Genomic DNA, 16,577 nt, shown 5'->3' on the forward strand with positions numbered 1-16,577 from the left:
CACATCTCCGTCCTGCCGGCCCACCGGGGTTACCTGCCGTTTACTGTAGGCCAGGAGCATTTTCAGTTTCCCGTGCTCCCCTTCGGCCTTACCAGCGCCCCTCGGGTGTTCACCGATGGTGGTGGTTGCATCTCATCTGCGCAGGTCAGGGGTGTCAGTCTTCCCCTACCTCGACGACTGGTTGTTGAAGGTGGGCTCACCCCAGACCGTCGTCACCCACCTTCAGACTATGGTCGACCAACAGCATTTGCTGGGGTTCTCCATGAACATGCCGAAGTTGCACCTGAGTTGCTCTCAGAAGATCCCATTTATCGGAGCGGGTCTGGATTCGATGCAGTTTCAGGTTTATCCTCCTGAGCAGCGAGTCCGGGATATTCAGGCTATGATTCCGATCTTTCGGCCTCTATCCCGGGTTTCAGTCAGGATGACCCTCCGGCTCCTGGGCCGGATGGCTTCCTGCATCCTGCTAGTGCAACATGCCAGATGGCATATGCGGGCACTGCAGTGGGACCTGAAGTTCCAATGGGCGCAGCATCAGGGCAACCTGTCCGATCTAGTCCAGATCTCGGAGGGCACTGAATGACAATTGCAATGGTGGCTCACGAATCACGATTGGGTCAAAGGCAGATCCCTCTCTCTTCCCCAACCGGCGCACACAGTGGTGACGGATGCGTCCCTCCTGGGATGGAGAGGCCTCTGGTCTCCGGCGGAGTCCCGGCTCCATATCAACCTTTTGGAGCTTCAGGCGATCCGACTTGCACTAGGCATTCCTACCCTCTGTCCAGGGAAGTGTAGTGCAGGTGTTCATGGACAACACCACCGCCATGTGGTATTGCAACAAACAGGGCGTGGTGGGGTCCTGGACCCTATGTCAGGAGGCTCTGCGCCTCTGGACATGGCTGGAACATCAAGGCATTACCTTGGTGGTTCAGCACCTGGCAGGTTCTCTGAACACCAGTTCGTCTGAACTTAGCCATTGGTGCTTGTTGGATCACCAATGGCGTCTGAACTCGGACGTGGTGCAAGTTCTTTTTCAGCAGTCGGGAGAGCCTTGGTTAGATCTATTCGCCACCGAAGAGAATGCGCAATGTCATCAGTTCTGCGCGATGGAATTTCCAACGCGGCACTCGCTCTGTGACGCTTTTCAGCGCGAGTGGAGTTGCGGTCTATTGTAAGCCTTTCTGCCTATACCACTTCTACCCAGAGTGCTGAAGAAGATTCGGCGCGACCAGGCCCAAGTCATCCTTGTGGTTCCGGACTAGGCACGAAGATACTGGTATCCGGAGCTACTCAGCATGGCGATCGAGCCCCCGATCCGACTGCCTCTTCAGGAGGATGTTCTGTCGCAGCAGCAGGGGACGGTCCTCCACCCGAACCTGTCCAGCCTCCACCTCCATGCATGGAGATTGAGCGGCAACAGTTGACTGCTTTCGATCTTCCTCCCGAAGTCTGTGATGTTATTCTGGCAGCCAGGCGTCCCTCCACTAAGACGGTATACGCCTGCAGGTGGAACAAATTTGTGGCATGGTGCACAGCAAAGGCTGTGGATCCCCTCTCTACCCCTCTTTCTGAGGTTCTTCTGTTCCTTCTATCCTTGGCCCAGCAGGGCTTTGCTCTGGGCACTATCAAAGGTTATCTTTCGGCCATCTCTGCCTTTCTATGGCTTCCAGATCAGCCTTCTCTTTTTAAGTCCCAGGTTGCACACAACAGTTGCGGGTGGATGACCAACTCTTTGTTGGTTACGTGGGTGCCAAAAAAGGTCTGCCGTGCACAAACGAACCATCTCTCTGTGGGTTGTTCTGTGCATAAAGGCATGTTACTCGTTGGCCAAAAAGGAGCCTCCTGTGGGGCTGCGTGCCCATTCTACCAGGGTAACAGCAGCCACTACTGCCTTGGGACGCGGCGTTCCCTTGCAGGACATTTGTCAGGCAGCTACATGGGCTTCGCTGCACACGTTTATCAAGCATTACTGCCTTGACAGTCAAGTCCAGAGAGACGGCTTCTGTTCTCCGTGACTTTCTGTTGTAATCTTGTTCGCAGACCCACCACCAGGATTGGTATTGCTGGGATATCTATTCTAAGGTAAGTAATCTATCACTAACGTGTCTCTTTCAGATGCACAAGTTACTAATGTATAACAATATATCTGTAAGAGACATTAGTTAGTGATTGATTCCTTACCGCCCCACCCATCCTCCCCGTACTGTGAACTGATTTCTAGGGTTAAGACCATCCGTTTCAGGGCCCTAGTTTCATGGCACTGCATTCCTGGTGCGGAAAGTCATGTACAGAACTGATGTCAGCGCACATGGGTGGCACCTAAGTAGTCACTGTGATGTCATCTCGGCGCTTACGACGGACGCAGAGCCGCATGACGTCACCCACCGACGCGCATGGGTACTGCTGTTGAAAAACTTTCCGGATCAAGTCTGATGCCTGGGGATATTCTAAGGTAAGGAATCTATCACTAACTAATGTCTCTTACAGATATATTGTTACAGAAGTAGTAACTTGTGCGTTTCTGCATACCTCAGAGACCATCGTATGGCCTGTATCTATAACAACAGTCTGCCTTTTGACATGCATGGAATTTATAGAACTAATGGAGTGCACTTTACTGATGAAGGAAACAGGATGTTTCTAAGTAACCTGAAACTCTGCATCTGGTTTTATGTGTAGCAGCCATATACACACAACCAACACAACAGTCAGAGCCACCCTAGTACCCGAACTATTGTGAAGTGTTTTCCTAAGAGTGTTTTTTCTTCAGTTTTTGGAGATCTTCGAGACAACGTTGCGATTTCAGTGGAGGAGTGTGGCTCACTGATTAGAGCGGCAGACCCTGATGCAGAGGTCTGGCCCGGGACCAGGGTTCAATTCCCGACGCGGCAGGGTCCTGAGCCCAAAATGTCCACAGACTCGATAATTCTCGCCTCGGTGTCTATTCTAATCATGGGGTCCCACGCTGCAACTCAGGGCAATAGTTGCTTAATCTCCACTACGGCGGCCCACCTGCTGCGGGATGCCTGGCTTTCACCCTGGAGATACCCAGTAGGGGTTATCTCACAGGGAAAAGACAGGACGGGTTCCCAAGGCAAGCGCCTTGATGCCTTCGGGTGATACGTGCGCTATATAAGTCGCAATACATTTACATTTACATTTACATCCCCGTGGACACATCGCGAAAACAGAAAAAAAAGCAGACATTTAATGACGACCATACACACTCAAAAATAATATGTTAAGAAATTCAATCTGAACATTGGCCTACACACATTACTATATACATACTTCTATTAAAAACATGTTTAAACTCATATTTTTGTACTAAGTTTTTCAAAAACCATCTTTAAGACCTATTTCCCATTTTCGCTGTTATTTGGAACATCGCAACAACATTGTTAACCATGACAATTGCCCCTTTCCCATAAAGTGAAAACACATTCATGCACACACATTACGGTATTCACACAGGTTTATTACTGTACACTTCAAACTCGTTTTTCTACTGTATTTCTAAAACAACATCTCTAAAACCTATTTTCTGTTTTTGCGGTGACTCCAGATATCGCGATGACATCGGTAATCGCGATTACCGTGAGTACGTTGCAAAAGCGGAAAGCAAAAGCAGGATTTCAATAGCCACCACCACATATAGTACATGGGGTGGCCCCGCTGGCGGTTGCAACGTTGTGGCGAATATCGCATGTGATTAAAAAAAAAAAGTCAATTTTGCACATATAACTTGTTGCTAACACCTCCATTTGTCAACCATGGGGTCAGAGTATCGCCACCCTGACCCCTTATGTGGGCTTACACACAGACTTTCAGCCTCATGAACCGTTCCCAATATGTCAGGTTCCACCTTCCAGAGTACTCAGGGTTGTACTGATGCTCAAAGGGGTCCACCTCTCGACTGCCACAAGTCCGGAACATAAAAAAACATGGACTAGTGAGATAGTCAAGCGTGGGAAGGAAAGGGTAGGAACAGCGAGGAGGGAGACCTGAAGAGGATACAATAAATACACTGTCAGTACCAATCTTGAGAGTTCATACAGTTCAAACAAAGGATATAGACCATATAGACAGTTGTATTATCGTTAACACTCTACCTGTAAAATAAATAGTGAGAACGACACCAGAAGAGAGAAGAGGGTAGTTGCCAAACTCCAGCATGGAACTAACAAGAAAACAGAACAAACAATGAAACCAGTTCATGTACCAACGAAACGGTTTCCCCACCTACACCTAAGAATAGAGTTCTCCCCTCCGAACACCTACCCTAAGGTGCATGTAGATACTTTTGAATTAAGCAACTGCTTCCTGTCCCCCCTCAGACTTCTCTCTTTCCTAGGAAATATTAGATCGAAAGACAACCAAATGTAAATAAAGCCGGAACTGCAAAAGCGCAATACTTAGCCACATCCAAATTCAGCAAAGGATTGTTAATATAACCTCCACAACCTTGTGGGTAGAATGTTAACTGTTAGAGGAGAGTCTCTGGGTTCAGACACAATGGTATCAGCAAAATGTTATAATCCAACATAGAAATACCAGCAGGTTAGCAAGTTTACCTTCAGTCAAGTATAATCAGCACTCTTACTTTTCTTCTCCTTGCTGGCAACACCTCTGGGTTCGTTGAAATAACAGGAGACTTGTCTCCCTGCATGAAACCCCAAGGAAAAGTGGGTTTCTCCAACAGATAATATACTGTACAACAATAAATGTCTCCCACCTGCTCCTCTGCAATGGGAAAAAAGGGGGTCCCCCCTAGTCTCTTCCAACAGAGGAGGGGAAGCTCACACGATCCTTTAGGGAAGCGCAACAACGCTCCTCTGCAAGAGACCACTACAAGTTGTCTCGCCAACACAGGAGCAGCCAAGGTAGCCACAGCAAAAGGGATCCGGACCATCCGGACCTGAAAGCAGCAAAAAACAGGGGAAAACCTGTGATCAGAAATACTGCTGCTCTGGGGATCAAGGAGTAGAAGTCTTGGCCGCCGGCGAGAAATAATCGGCAGCGTCCGATCTTTCTTGGAATGTATGACGTTACATCGCGCACATTAAGATCGTGCGCTTTTACTCCGCATCTATTACATCGCACAGACCATGACATCGTCTCCTTTTACCTCGCAATCTGTTGCAACGCGATGTCATTTCTTTCAATTGGCCAGAACATTACCCCGCAGTACACGAAGTCGCATGCCAAAACAACGCGGTGTTTGTTATCGCCTGCGTGAACCCACCTCTAAGCCGGTAGCAGTCCGAGCACATCCTCTCCATGTCATCGAAGCTGTGCATATAGCGATTTAATAATTAGTAAATATTAAGATATGTAATCTACCCAAAACATCCATTGAACTGGTTGGCATCCCTGTCAATTTTATGAAGTATTAGCATATACCGAGGCTGTAATGCACTCTTTATAAAATATTAGCATATAGCAATTTATGACTTATGCAATATTATGTCACCCAGAGGCTATAATTACAGTGCGAGGCTGTAATGGACTCTTTATGAAATATATCTGTTTATGAAATATTTACATCTGCAAGGCTTATTAATTAGGAAATAGTATGTCATCCAGAGGCTGTAATGACAGTGCGAGGCTGTAATGGACTGTTTATGAAATATTATTAAAACAGCAACTGTATTAAAAAATGTGTTTATTGTATAGGAGGTTCGAACCTTCGTTCACAGCACCGAAGTCGGCAGCGGTAACAGTCAGACCACATCCTCTCCATGTCATCGAAGCTGTGCATATAGCGATTTATGAATTATTAAATATTATATTCCATATTATATCATCCACTCATAGTGCGAGGCTGTAATGGACTATTTATGTTTAGCATCTAGCGATTTCTGAATTATGAAATTGTATGTCATCCACGTAATGTACTATTTTATAGCGACATAGCGATTTATGATTTATGAATTATTGTCATCTGCATACCGATTTATGATTTATGACTTATTATGTCATCCACTCATAGTAATGTACTATTAATAGCGGTAGTGCGAGGTGATGTAGGCTGTAATGGACTATTTATAATATTATTTAAACAGCAACTTTATTGTAAAATGTGTTTAGTGCGAGGTGATGTAGGCTGAATTATTATGTCACCCACTCATAGTAATGTACTATTTATAGCAGTAGTGCGAGGTGATGTAGGCTGTAATGGACTATTTATAATAATATTTATAATTTATAATAATAACATCCTCTCCATGTCATCGAAGCTGTGCATATACTGATTTATTAATTATGAAATTGTATGTCACCCACTTAATTGACTATGATTTATGAATGATTATGTCATCGGCATAGCGATTTAGGATTTATAGTGCGAGGGGAAGTAGGCTGTAATGGACTATTTATAATAATATTAAAACAGAAACTTTATTTAAAAAAAGTGTTTATAGTATGGGAGGCTCGAACCTTCGATAACAGCACCAAAGTCGGCACCGGTAGCCGTCAGGCCACATCCTCTCCATGTCATCGAGCCGGCATAGCGATTTATGATTCATAGTGCGAGGTGATGTAGGCTGTAATGGACTATTAATAGCGGCTTCTGAACACATGCTATCCCGACGCATGCTACTACGTACAGCGATTTATGAATTATGACATTGTATGTCATCCACTTAATGGATTATGATTTATGAATGATTATGTCATCACATGCTATCCCGACGCATGCTGCTACATCGCTTTAATCGCTAGCGCGATGTATTCGCTAGCGATGTATATGTGAATGCGATGTAGTAGCATGCGTTGGGATAGCATGCGTTCTGAAGCCGGCCACGATGTAATAGTCGCGTTGCGATGGCATCGCGATGCGATACATCCGCTGTAACGGGTGTTCCCCCTTTCTTGCGCGGCTATATCCTGGTGCCGAGTACGTCCGTGTCATGTGGGGCGTGACTGACGCAAGGCATGTCGGGAACTGTAGTTTATCGAGACGGGTACTTCCTGTACTCCCGCCTCGATACCCTCAGTGCATAACTGGACTCAGGGCCTGACACAATAGATAAAATGGCAGCCTAAACTTTCCATTAGAGCATTCCCGTTGGCACGCGCATTCGCGATTTTTCCCAAAACCACTGTGAAATATCCACAGCCAGAGATCTCACTATCATTTTAAACTTACATTTCTCAAAAACTTCTGAACTGATTTTAACCAAATAAGCAAAAGGCACTTCCTTGAACTGACATCTACCTCCCAGCCAAATATGGTGTAGGTCTGTTCAGCAGCTCTGGCTGTGGAGGTGGCTTAATGTTCCTATGGGAATTAACATTACAAACGCAACCTTATTTCATGCCCTTAATTCTCTGCCCCCACTGCACTGCTCACCCCTAAACTTTCCCAATCAATAGTATCCACATGACACTTTTTTGGCAAAATTTCATGTAGATTGGTCAAATGACGCCAAATGTATAGCCAAGTTGAAAAATGCTTTTTCTATGGAAATTAGGTCCTAGCCTACCTACCTACTGGCGACCCCCAGTAGGTGAAATATATATACTGTAGCACAGAACAAGGTCTGCAGAAATCCACTAATGAGCTGTTTAGTAGACTTGAGAGAAGAGGGTACAAGGCAGAAACTCTAGAAAAGCGAAAATCAGGAGTGAGCAAGTTACCAGAGAGGAATACTGTTCAACAGCAAAAAACAGAATAAGAAAATGGCTGCAGGAATTCCAAGACTCATTACAGGGGTTAATGCCTACCACACTAAGGAAAATACTCTACAGACACTGGAACACCATCCGTAGTGATTCAGTACTAGGCCCCACATGCCCTAAAGTACCATCGCTCAGTTTCAGAAGGGCAAGATCTATGCGCCAGCAGCCAGTGCGCAATGCACCAGCCATAGTGAAAATCCCAAACTGGCTCCACTCCCCGAAAGGTTTCACGAGGTGCAGTAGATGTAAAGCCTGCAAACATGGTATTAATACCAAATCTGTGACCATGCCATTCAGACAAAGGCCATATACCATACATGGTAGCTACCGAATTCTCTGTTTACATCCTACAATGCACATGCAATTAAGTCTATGTTGGCAGCACGATCCATCCGGTTCACGTTCGCATCCTGCAGCATCTAAGGGCAATTGCGCATGATGACCAAACATACCCAGTGGCACACAGGGAGTGCCCAAGACCTCTCCTACTTTGTCATCGATAATGTTCCTAGAAATCCAAGAAGAGGAAACAGGCAACAGGCACTCCGGAGATTGGAGTCAAGATCAATTATCTTGCTCAACTCCAAAATCCTGCAAGGGATGAATGCCGATAAAGCGCTGAGTCTCCACCTGTAATCAGTTTATATATGCCCTCCCGCACCAACTCCATTATCCATTCCTCGTAGCGTAAAGTTCTTGTCTTTAATTTAATTTTATTTTTTTACTTCAGATTTTCCTTTCCCGACAGACACTGAGTTTTACACATTACACAGTATTTATTATTTTCTTGTAATTATAGGTATTTCGCACTTAAAAAACGCAGGCCCACTGGGGCATTACAGCGTCTTTCTGCGACACGAACCCCTTAATATCTTACATGATATTAGTGTCCCCCACGTATAATAGACGTATTAGCCCCCATCACACACTGGCATTCGCATAACTATTTAGAAATACATGCAGCAGGTATTGTCCGTCTAGTGTACGAGCACCCTTTGAGATCCAGTATGGCACAGTTCAAGAAGAGAGTCCACTTTCCGCTCTGCCCTGGGGGTATAATCTCTTATGTCAGACGTCAGGCAGTTCACATTTACATACTGACTCAAAACAAAATATACATTGTATATCTGAGAGCACAAGGGGGAGTTACCACAGAATCCTATATGGCTCTTCAATGTCTGACATGCACACTTAGGCACCACACACAAGAAGACTTATTCTCTTTACAAGTTGGGAACAATGGCAGAAACCAAACACATTTATTTCATTTAAGCATATGAGTGAATTTTAGAACTCATGCCGGTCTTTTTAATTTTGTTAGAAAAAATGTTTAAATCACTATTTATTGTTTAAGGGTGGTGCTGGTACATCACGCTGTTATTTTTTATAATTTTTTTTGCACTGGCCTGATGCATGGTCAAGTGATCAGCTTCTATGTCTATGATGGTTTCTGGCTGCCATGGCAACCAAAATGGTGATTATATATAAGAATGTAAATCACAGAACTGTTTATGCAGTGAACAAGGCGGCTGTGCCGCCGAAACACGTCTGACCTTGTTGGAATAACTCTCTTTCTGTGCCAGAACTTCTCACGGTGTCAGTGCCTGTTTGGTGGAAGCTGTAAGGATGGAATACCATATATATATATATATATATATTTACTTTTAAGTAATTAAATATATGTTAAATAATAAGTGGTTAAAAAAATGAAATAAAAATCTTGGTGTAGCAGTGGGTTTTTAGGGTTCAGGGATGGTTAGCGCATTGCGATAGTAAGATTTGTTTGGGGTTCAGTGATGTATAGTGAACAGGGGTAATGAGGATTTTTATGGCTCATAAATAGGTAGTGTAGAGGAGTAGTACGGATTTATTGAGGCTCAGGGATGAGTAGTGTATAGAGGAATTAAGAAGTTTGGGGTTTCAAGGATGAGGAGTGTATGCTGTAGTGGGGGGTTTTAGGGATGAGGGGTGGGAAGCGAGGAGTTTATAGGGCTTAGAGATGGTAATATATTGGAGTAATTGGGGGTTTTAGGGCAGAGGGATGGGTAATGTACAGGGCTTGTAAGGACTCTTAGGGCTCAGGGATTGGTAGTGTGTAGGGGGGTTGGTAAGGAGTTTTAGGGCTCAGGAAAGGGTAGTGTATAGGAGTAATAAGAATTGTTTAGGGTTAAGGAATTGATAGTTTAGTAAACTTTACATTAATAGTAATATTAATTTACTATACAATTTAAAATAAATATTTACATTAAATATAATGTAAAAAGGAAATTATAGAAAGGTAATAACATGCTGCATAACAATACTCATACGCAAGGAAGGTAAATGAATGACTCCTGATGTAAAGACCTACAGAATAACAGGCATTAAATGCAAATGCATGAACCCTTATCATCTTTTCTTTATGGTAGAAGCCATTCTGTCCCCTGTTACTGTAATAACATATGCCCCTTTACACAAGAAGTGCTACATACATTGCTTGTTTGTTGTTTATGTGCGAAGCATCAATCCGGTATGACTAATAATGTTTCACAATATAAAGCCACATGAGATGTTGGTGGTTTTGCATTTGAGTTTATAAAGCTTATGGCGTAGCTGGGTTTTAATCGTCCTGATCAAATGAGAGTGCCAGCCTCCGTAGTAGTAGTGCAATCAACTCGTGCTGTTTGTGGGTCATTGATGTCGCACAAACTGTCACTCATCAGAGTAGTAGCTTTGGCATGGTATCATAAATGAGCTCTGAGATCATGAAAGAATGTTAACTGAGTGAGAGAGAAAAAAAGGGATAAAAAAAGTGAGAACAGTGAGAAGTAGTTTGTTCACCTTCCCGTATCAATATTTCCAGCAAAGAGTAGCAAGTACACAACCAACTTCCTCATTAGTTCCTTTGAGAGGCCCCTTACAATGGGTATGAAAAAACACCTTTAGTTTTTATTAAAAGGCCCCTCACCCACCAACCTTGTTGGTAGCATACTTAATTATTGGGGTCCCACACGAGACACCTGGTGTGTCAAGGCTGTGCTTCGACACGACACCCGGTTACAGCAGTGGTTTTTTTTTTATTATTATTATCTCAGATGAGAAAAGAGGTGAATTTAAATTATCTTTTGGGTCACCCACCGGTTTGATGTACTTTAATAATGGCACCCTTGTTAAAGGATTAAAAGCAGTAGTGGAGATGTAGCATGAAACCAATGAACGCTGACATTCTTGGTATGGGTCGGCACGCTTCAGCCATAATGTGTAAGCTGCTTCAAGGGGATCTGTATGGCTTTCTGCAGGACCAGAATCGAGTGCCTGTAATCAGTGTTCTCTGTTTAGGAATACTGCACCCTGCACCCATATGAGGGAAGTTCCTTAGTACTAAACAGAGTAATTTGGAAATGCATTGTCCACATCTTGCCCCTTGAGTCTGCATGAACAAGTCATTAGGCGAAGTTCAGGTTGGAGTTGGGAACAGTCTCCAAGTTTTTTCCTCACCAGTCAAATTCAGAGATCTTCTTCAGCAGGAAAGGGATTTCTTCTTTTCTAAATGAGAACTGTGTCCATACTAATGTACATAAGCTATGAAATATAAGACATTTGTGATCCGGGTTTAATTATGTCATGCAGCTAGTTGCACCATCATACGCTGGTGGTCATGAATTGGTAATGTCATACTGTCTGTGTTATTATTCAGCATTGGTTTTCATGGCCTAGTGATGTCATGGTAGATTGTGTCACTGTACATTTATACTTTCAGCCTCAAAACATAAGAAATAGGGAGAGAAAAGCAGGGAATGATGCTTCAGTTGTTGAATGCTAATACCTTTGTATCACCTCACTTAGCTGAATGTTGTCGATTGAGAGATTATTATCATTCATCAATCATTGGATCTTTGTTTTATTCAACCGATAGCCATGTATACCCAGGGTTCATAAATCATACTCCGCTGTTCTCATAAAAATGCTAATGCATCATACAATGTTATATGCTTTTCAGAGTCACTAGTGCCCTTGATCTGAAAGAACATCTCCAAAAGCCATCTAAGAAGTTGTCGGCAGGGATAAAAAGAAAGGTATGCAGTAATATTTCTCAAAATATTTCTTATTTTCCACATTTGTTGTAGTTAATAACTCTTTATGATGATTCTCTTTTACTTAGTTATGTTTTGCACTGAGCATGCTGGGAAACCCATATATTGTGCTTCTGGATGAGCCATCGACTGGCATGGATCCTAAGGCCAAACAGCAGATGTGGTAAGTTTTTTCCCTATTCTGTTCAGTGCTTTGTTAACCTTTGCAAGACCGGACGTATAGCATACACCAGGGAACACATACGTTAGGCAGATGGTTTGATTAGCTGAACGTGTTGTATGTCTAAATCTAAACATGTTTTTCCTTGCAGAGTGCTCTTTAAACTGTAGGAGATGAAAAGGAGTGTGCAATTAGACTTAGATTAGCATATGGCTGACATTATTTCAACAGAAAATCTAAGCCTTTTTTTATCCCATGGACACAGCTATAATCTGCCTGTCGTCGACAAAACCCAATGCTTGCAGAGGGTTTTGGGTCAGCTCATTGATTAACCAATGCCTTTTTAGTGTTTCTCATTTTCTTGGTGCATATTTGAAGGCTTACTTCATCTAGTTGCATTTGACCATCTCCTGGAGAATGCTATAGAAGACGAGTGAACCCAATTCAATTGGTCAGGGACCTTGGATAGTTTTGAGTTTTAAACACAGTGGTCCCTGTACAAGGACAATAGACGTAAGGAGAGATTAATATAGACCCAGAGTCAGTACTATATTTAAAGCCGTCCAGCCGGACAGGAATGCTTTTAATTTGTAAAATTAACACAGAAACAATAAAGTGGTACACAAGCCTGCATCCTACTAAGTGTGTATATAGAGCATAAACAGAAAACAGAAAAACAAAAGAGAGGCTCAGGCAGAGCGAATTGCTTGTATTTTATACATTCAAATAGTACAAGTAGAAATGTGTTGGGACACCGTTACACATTACTGATATTAATTAGAAAAGCGTTTACGGTGTACATAGATTCGACGACGTTTCGATCCCTTTTAAACATTTTTAGGATCATCATCAGGACATACTATTACATGCCTGAGTAAAATTGCCTGCAAACGTAATATGAAAAAGGGAAAATGGGACAGTTAAGATAAGTTTAAAAACCGGCGAAAAATATCATGCAGACGCAAGTGAGCCGGTGACTGATTTAAGAGAACTTCGGTGCAAAAGACACGTGATCAAGTTCCAATTAATCCACATTTCCAGCGCGGTGGTCATGAGACTCCACACATGACCCTCCACTTCCGGTAGTTGGTCTTTAACATAGCGGGATCCTCAGTTTCTCTCTCACCTGCTTTTGCATGCCAGAAGTGAAGACGCTTGATCTCAGCGCTTTGTTCGCACCAGGTAAGCCCTTCCCTGCAACCACCGTCAGCAAATCCCAGAGGTTATGCGGTTCCCCGCATTTACTTTTACCTATCCGTTCCCTCTCAGGTCCATCATGGTTTCCATCCACTTTCATACACTCCCAGCCACCACAGCCCACAGGCTTTATAGCCTATTTGTGGGCCAGGATGCAGGTCTCATAGAACACATTGGACAGGTAACGAGAGGTCAGGCCAGTACACCCCCACCCAACAGCCTCAGCCTCAAAAAAACCTTTAGTTTGCCCTCCTACCATCATGGGCATCCAGGTGGGGGTAAGATACACCATCACTTGCCCCACTGAAGATTGATAACATCAGGCCGTTGGGTTTTACAGTTTGTCCAAAGGGGCAACTTTATGACCACCCCTCCATCTATGCTACACACTTTTGACAGATTGAGGACCACCTCTCATTGCTCTGGCTGGAAGATTTGGCTCTCTTGGCCAGGTTGCCAGCATCGGGAGTAGGTGGTGGTTGCTATTCCCACATTTTTCTAGTGACTAGAAAGGATGGAGACATTTGTCCTGTCCTAGACTTTCTATTTCTCAATCTCTTACTGAAAAAGAAGATAATCAAAAGACACACTCACTCAGTCCTGTCTGCCCTGGACCCTGGAGACTAGATGGTAGCTTTGGACTTGTAGGACGCACATTTCCACATCCCCTCCTGCCTATCCACAGATGTTTCATGCTGTTCAGGGTAGGTCAAGAGCACTATCAGTTTCCCATGCTCCCTTTCGAACTTACCAGCGCCCCTCAGTTGTTCACCAGGGTGAGGCAGTAGTTGCAGCTCATCTGGAAAGGTTAGAGGTTCCATCCTTCTCCTACCTCAATAATTTGCTGTTAAAGGTGGGCTCGCCACAGGCAGTTGTTTCCCACCTCCAGACTACTACAAACCTTCTGGACTTTCTAGGGTTCACTGTCAATATGAAGAAGTCAGACCTGACTCCCTCTGAGACGCTCCCGTTCATTAGAGCTATTCTGGACACACTGCAGTTTTGGACCAATTCTCATGATGTTCAGGCTATGATACAAAGGTTTCAGGCTCTATCCTGGATTTAGGTGAGAATGATACTGAGGCTGTTGGGCCTCATAGCCTCCTGCATCCTGCTTTTAACACATGCAAGCCCTATGCTAGGACCTGGAGTGGAAATCTCTGTGACATGGTCCTGTTCTTAGAGGGAACTGCGAAAGATCTGCAGTGGTGGCTGAAAAACCGCGATTGGGTAAGTGGCAGCCCTCTCTCCCTTCCCCGACCAGCGCTGACTGTAGTGACCGATGTATCGGTTAGGGCGGTCATCTGGGAGAGATGGAGATTAGAGGACTCTAGTCTCCGGTGGAGTTCAACTTCACATCAACCTGTTGGAGCTTCGGGCGAGCTGCTTGGCTTTGAAAGCTTTTCTTTGATCAAGGGAAGGGTGGTGCAGGTGTTCACTGGAAATGCCACTGCCATGTGGTACTGCAGCAAACAGGGCGGGGTAGGGCCGTGAATCCTTTGTCAGGAGGCTCTGCTTTTGCTAAATGCCAATTATCAGCCATTTCAGCATTTTTGCAGTTGCCGGACCAACCTTCTTTGTGTAAATCAGATGTTGTTGCTTGGTTCCCCAAAGGTTTGCAACAGATGTATCCTCCCAGGTAATTTATCGTGCCCCAGTAAGACTTAAACTTCGTCCTGATTGTTTTAATATGTGTGCTGTTTGAGCCACTGCAGAACTGCCCTTCTATTTATTAACAATCAAGACTGTCTTTTTTAGTGGCCCTTACATCGGCCAGGAAGGTCAGCAAATTGCAGCACTCTCTGTACACCCTCCCTGCACCACCTTCTTTCCAGACATGTACTTCCTTCCTCTCAAAGTTTGTGACTCCTTTCCATGTACACCAGAACGTCGCATGCCCACCTTCCTTGCTCCACCGTCAAAAGAGGAGGAGAGACTCCAATGTTTGGACCCAAAAAGAGCATTGTCATCCTGCCTTGATCGCACAAAAAAGATCCGGGTTGGACGATCAACTCTTCTTGGTGTGTTTCTGAAAGAGACAACTGGTTATAGATTCCTTACCCTGTGAATTAACCCCAGGGGTCAGACTGGATCCAAAGATTTTTTCATCAGCAGTACCCCTGCGCATCGAAAGGTGGCGTCAGTCGGCTCCGCGTTCATTGTTGGCGTAGTGGTCGCCGGGATGTTGTTGCGGTAGCTACTTAGATGCCGCCATCGCGCTGGCATCAGTTCTTTCTTTTTCCTCGTCAGCCAGCACATATCCGAAGAGAGCTTTACCTCCAGTCACTTTTTGACTGACATTTTGCCGACTTATGTCAACGCCATTTTTGAGTCTTCGACTCCTGGTGCTTGTCAGGGATTCCTGGTTTCAACGCTTCCGGTTCCGGCCAAAAAGCAATGTCGGTGACGGATCGCCTGTGGTGCCTGAAACGCAACAACGATCCCAAGTCATGTTTCGACTGCCAGACCATGAATTCAAAGTCTTTGCGGGAGCGGTCCCCAAATCTTCTTGCAGTTCGGCAGTCGACTCCGTGCCGTTTGAGGTCCTGGACAAGGAGGAGGTTGAGGGATCGGTCTCGGAGCCGCCACCACTCGCCTTTGAAGTCTTCGCACTCCTCCGGTAAGTCAAAGCACAAGAAGAAGTCCAAGAAGCATCGCCCCTCTTCGACTTCTCCCCGTCCATCGACGCGACGAGGGATGCAGGTGGTGCCCCTCCCGCGGCTCCGTGAACGGAGCCCGAAGGGTCGGCCCTTAATTTCCTTCCCTTTCCGGGACCCAGAGCAACCCCGGCCCAGCTTTGAACTTTCTACAAAGCGATGCATGCCATCTTTGGGCAGCCAGACTCCACTGGTGTGCCCTTAGGCCACGCGGACACAGCTGGGGCCACTGGGTTTTCGACACCGGCGGCTTCCGCCCTGGCACCACATGGTCTCCTTGGATCCAGGCCTGGATCTGGATCAGCACCGGACGACCTCATAACATCTCCACCAGCGTCAATTCAACCGGCACCACACCCACAGCCGGCGCCGGTTGTGTCCCCAGCCATCATCGACCCCGGCCTCCTTCCCCACATGGGCACGGAGACAGACCAACGTTGGCGGATGCCTGATCCAGTGCCGATGGGTACTTTTGTACCCCTGTTCCAACCTGGTTTTTTCAGGCCAGATTGGTAACCAGAGAAGAATGAGGAAGACTGGGAGGGGTCTGGAGACCCTTTAACTGACCAGTTGGAATATGAATCGGACTGGAGAGAGGAGTTGGGGGTACTCAGTGGTCTGGACACCTCCCCAGACCTTGGCATGTTGTCTCCTTCTACCGTGGCTACTGAGGAGGGAGCTTCTTACGCAGTGGTGTTGCGTAGGGCAGCCGAGGCTCTCAACCTTGAGCTACCTACGGTGGCGGTCAGGACTAACCTCCTGACATAGGTGCTTCAACCGGCTGCGAGCTCTTCGGAGCCCCTGCTG

The 16,577-nt window shown here is 45.2% G+C and overlaps 1 protein-coding gene across 2 annotated transcripts in view; it reads left to right on the forward strand.

Annotated features, from left to right (window-relative positions):
* Window positions 1-16,577, forward strand: part of ABCA5 (ATP binding cassette subfamily A member 5) — a 1,464,780-nt gene that overhangs the window by 1,190,068 nt on the left and 258,135 nt on the right. For both annotated transcript variants that reach the window (XM_078654285.1, XM_078654286.1), the window contains exons 33-34: window positions 11,663-11,738; window positions 11,825-11,919. In XM_078654285.1, coding sequence (XP_078510411.1) covers window positions 11,663-11,738; window positions 11,825-11,919 — 171 coding nt within the window. The remainder of the gene's footprint in view (window positions 1-11,662; window positions 11,739-11,824; window positions 11,920-16,577) is intronic.

This window comes from Lissotriton helveticus, chromosome 7 (assembly GCF_964261635.1).
Source record: "Lissotriton helveticus chromosome 7, aLisHel1.1, whole genome shotgun sequence".
Classification (NCBI taxonomy): domain Eukaryota; kingdom Metazoa; phylum Chordata; class Amphibia; order Caudata; family Salamandridae; genus Lissotriton; species Lissotriton helveticus.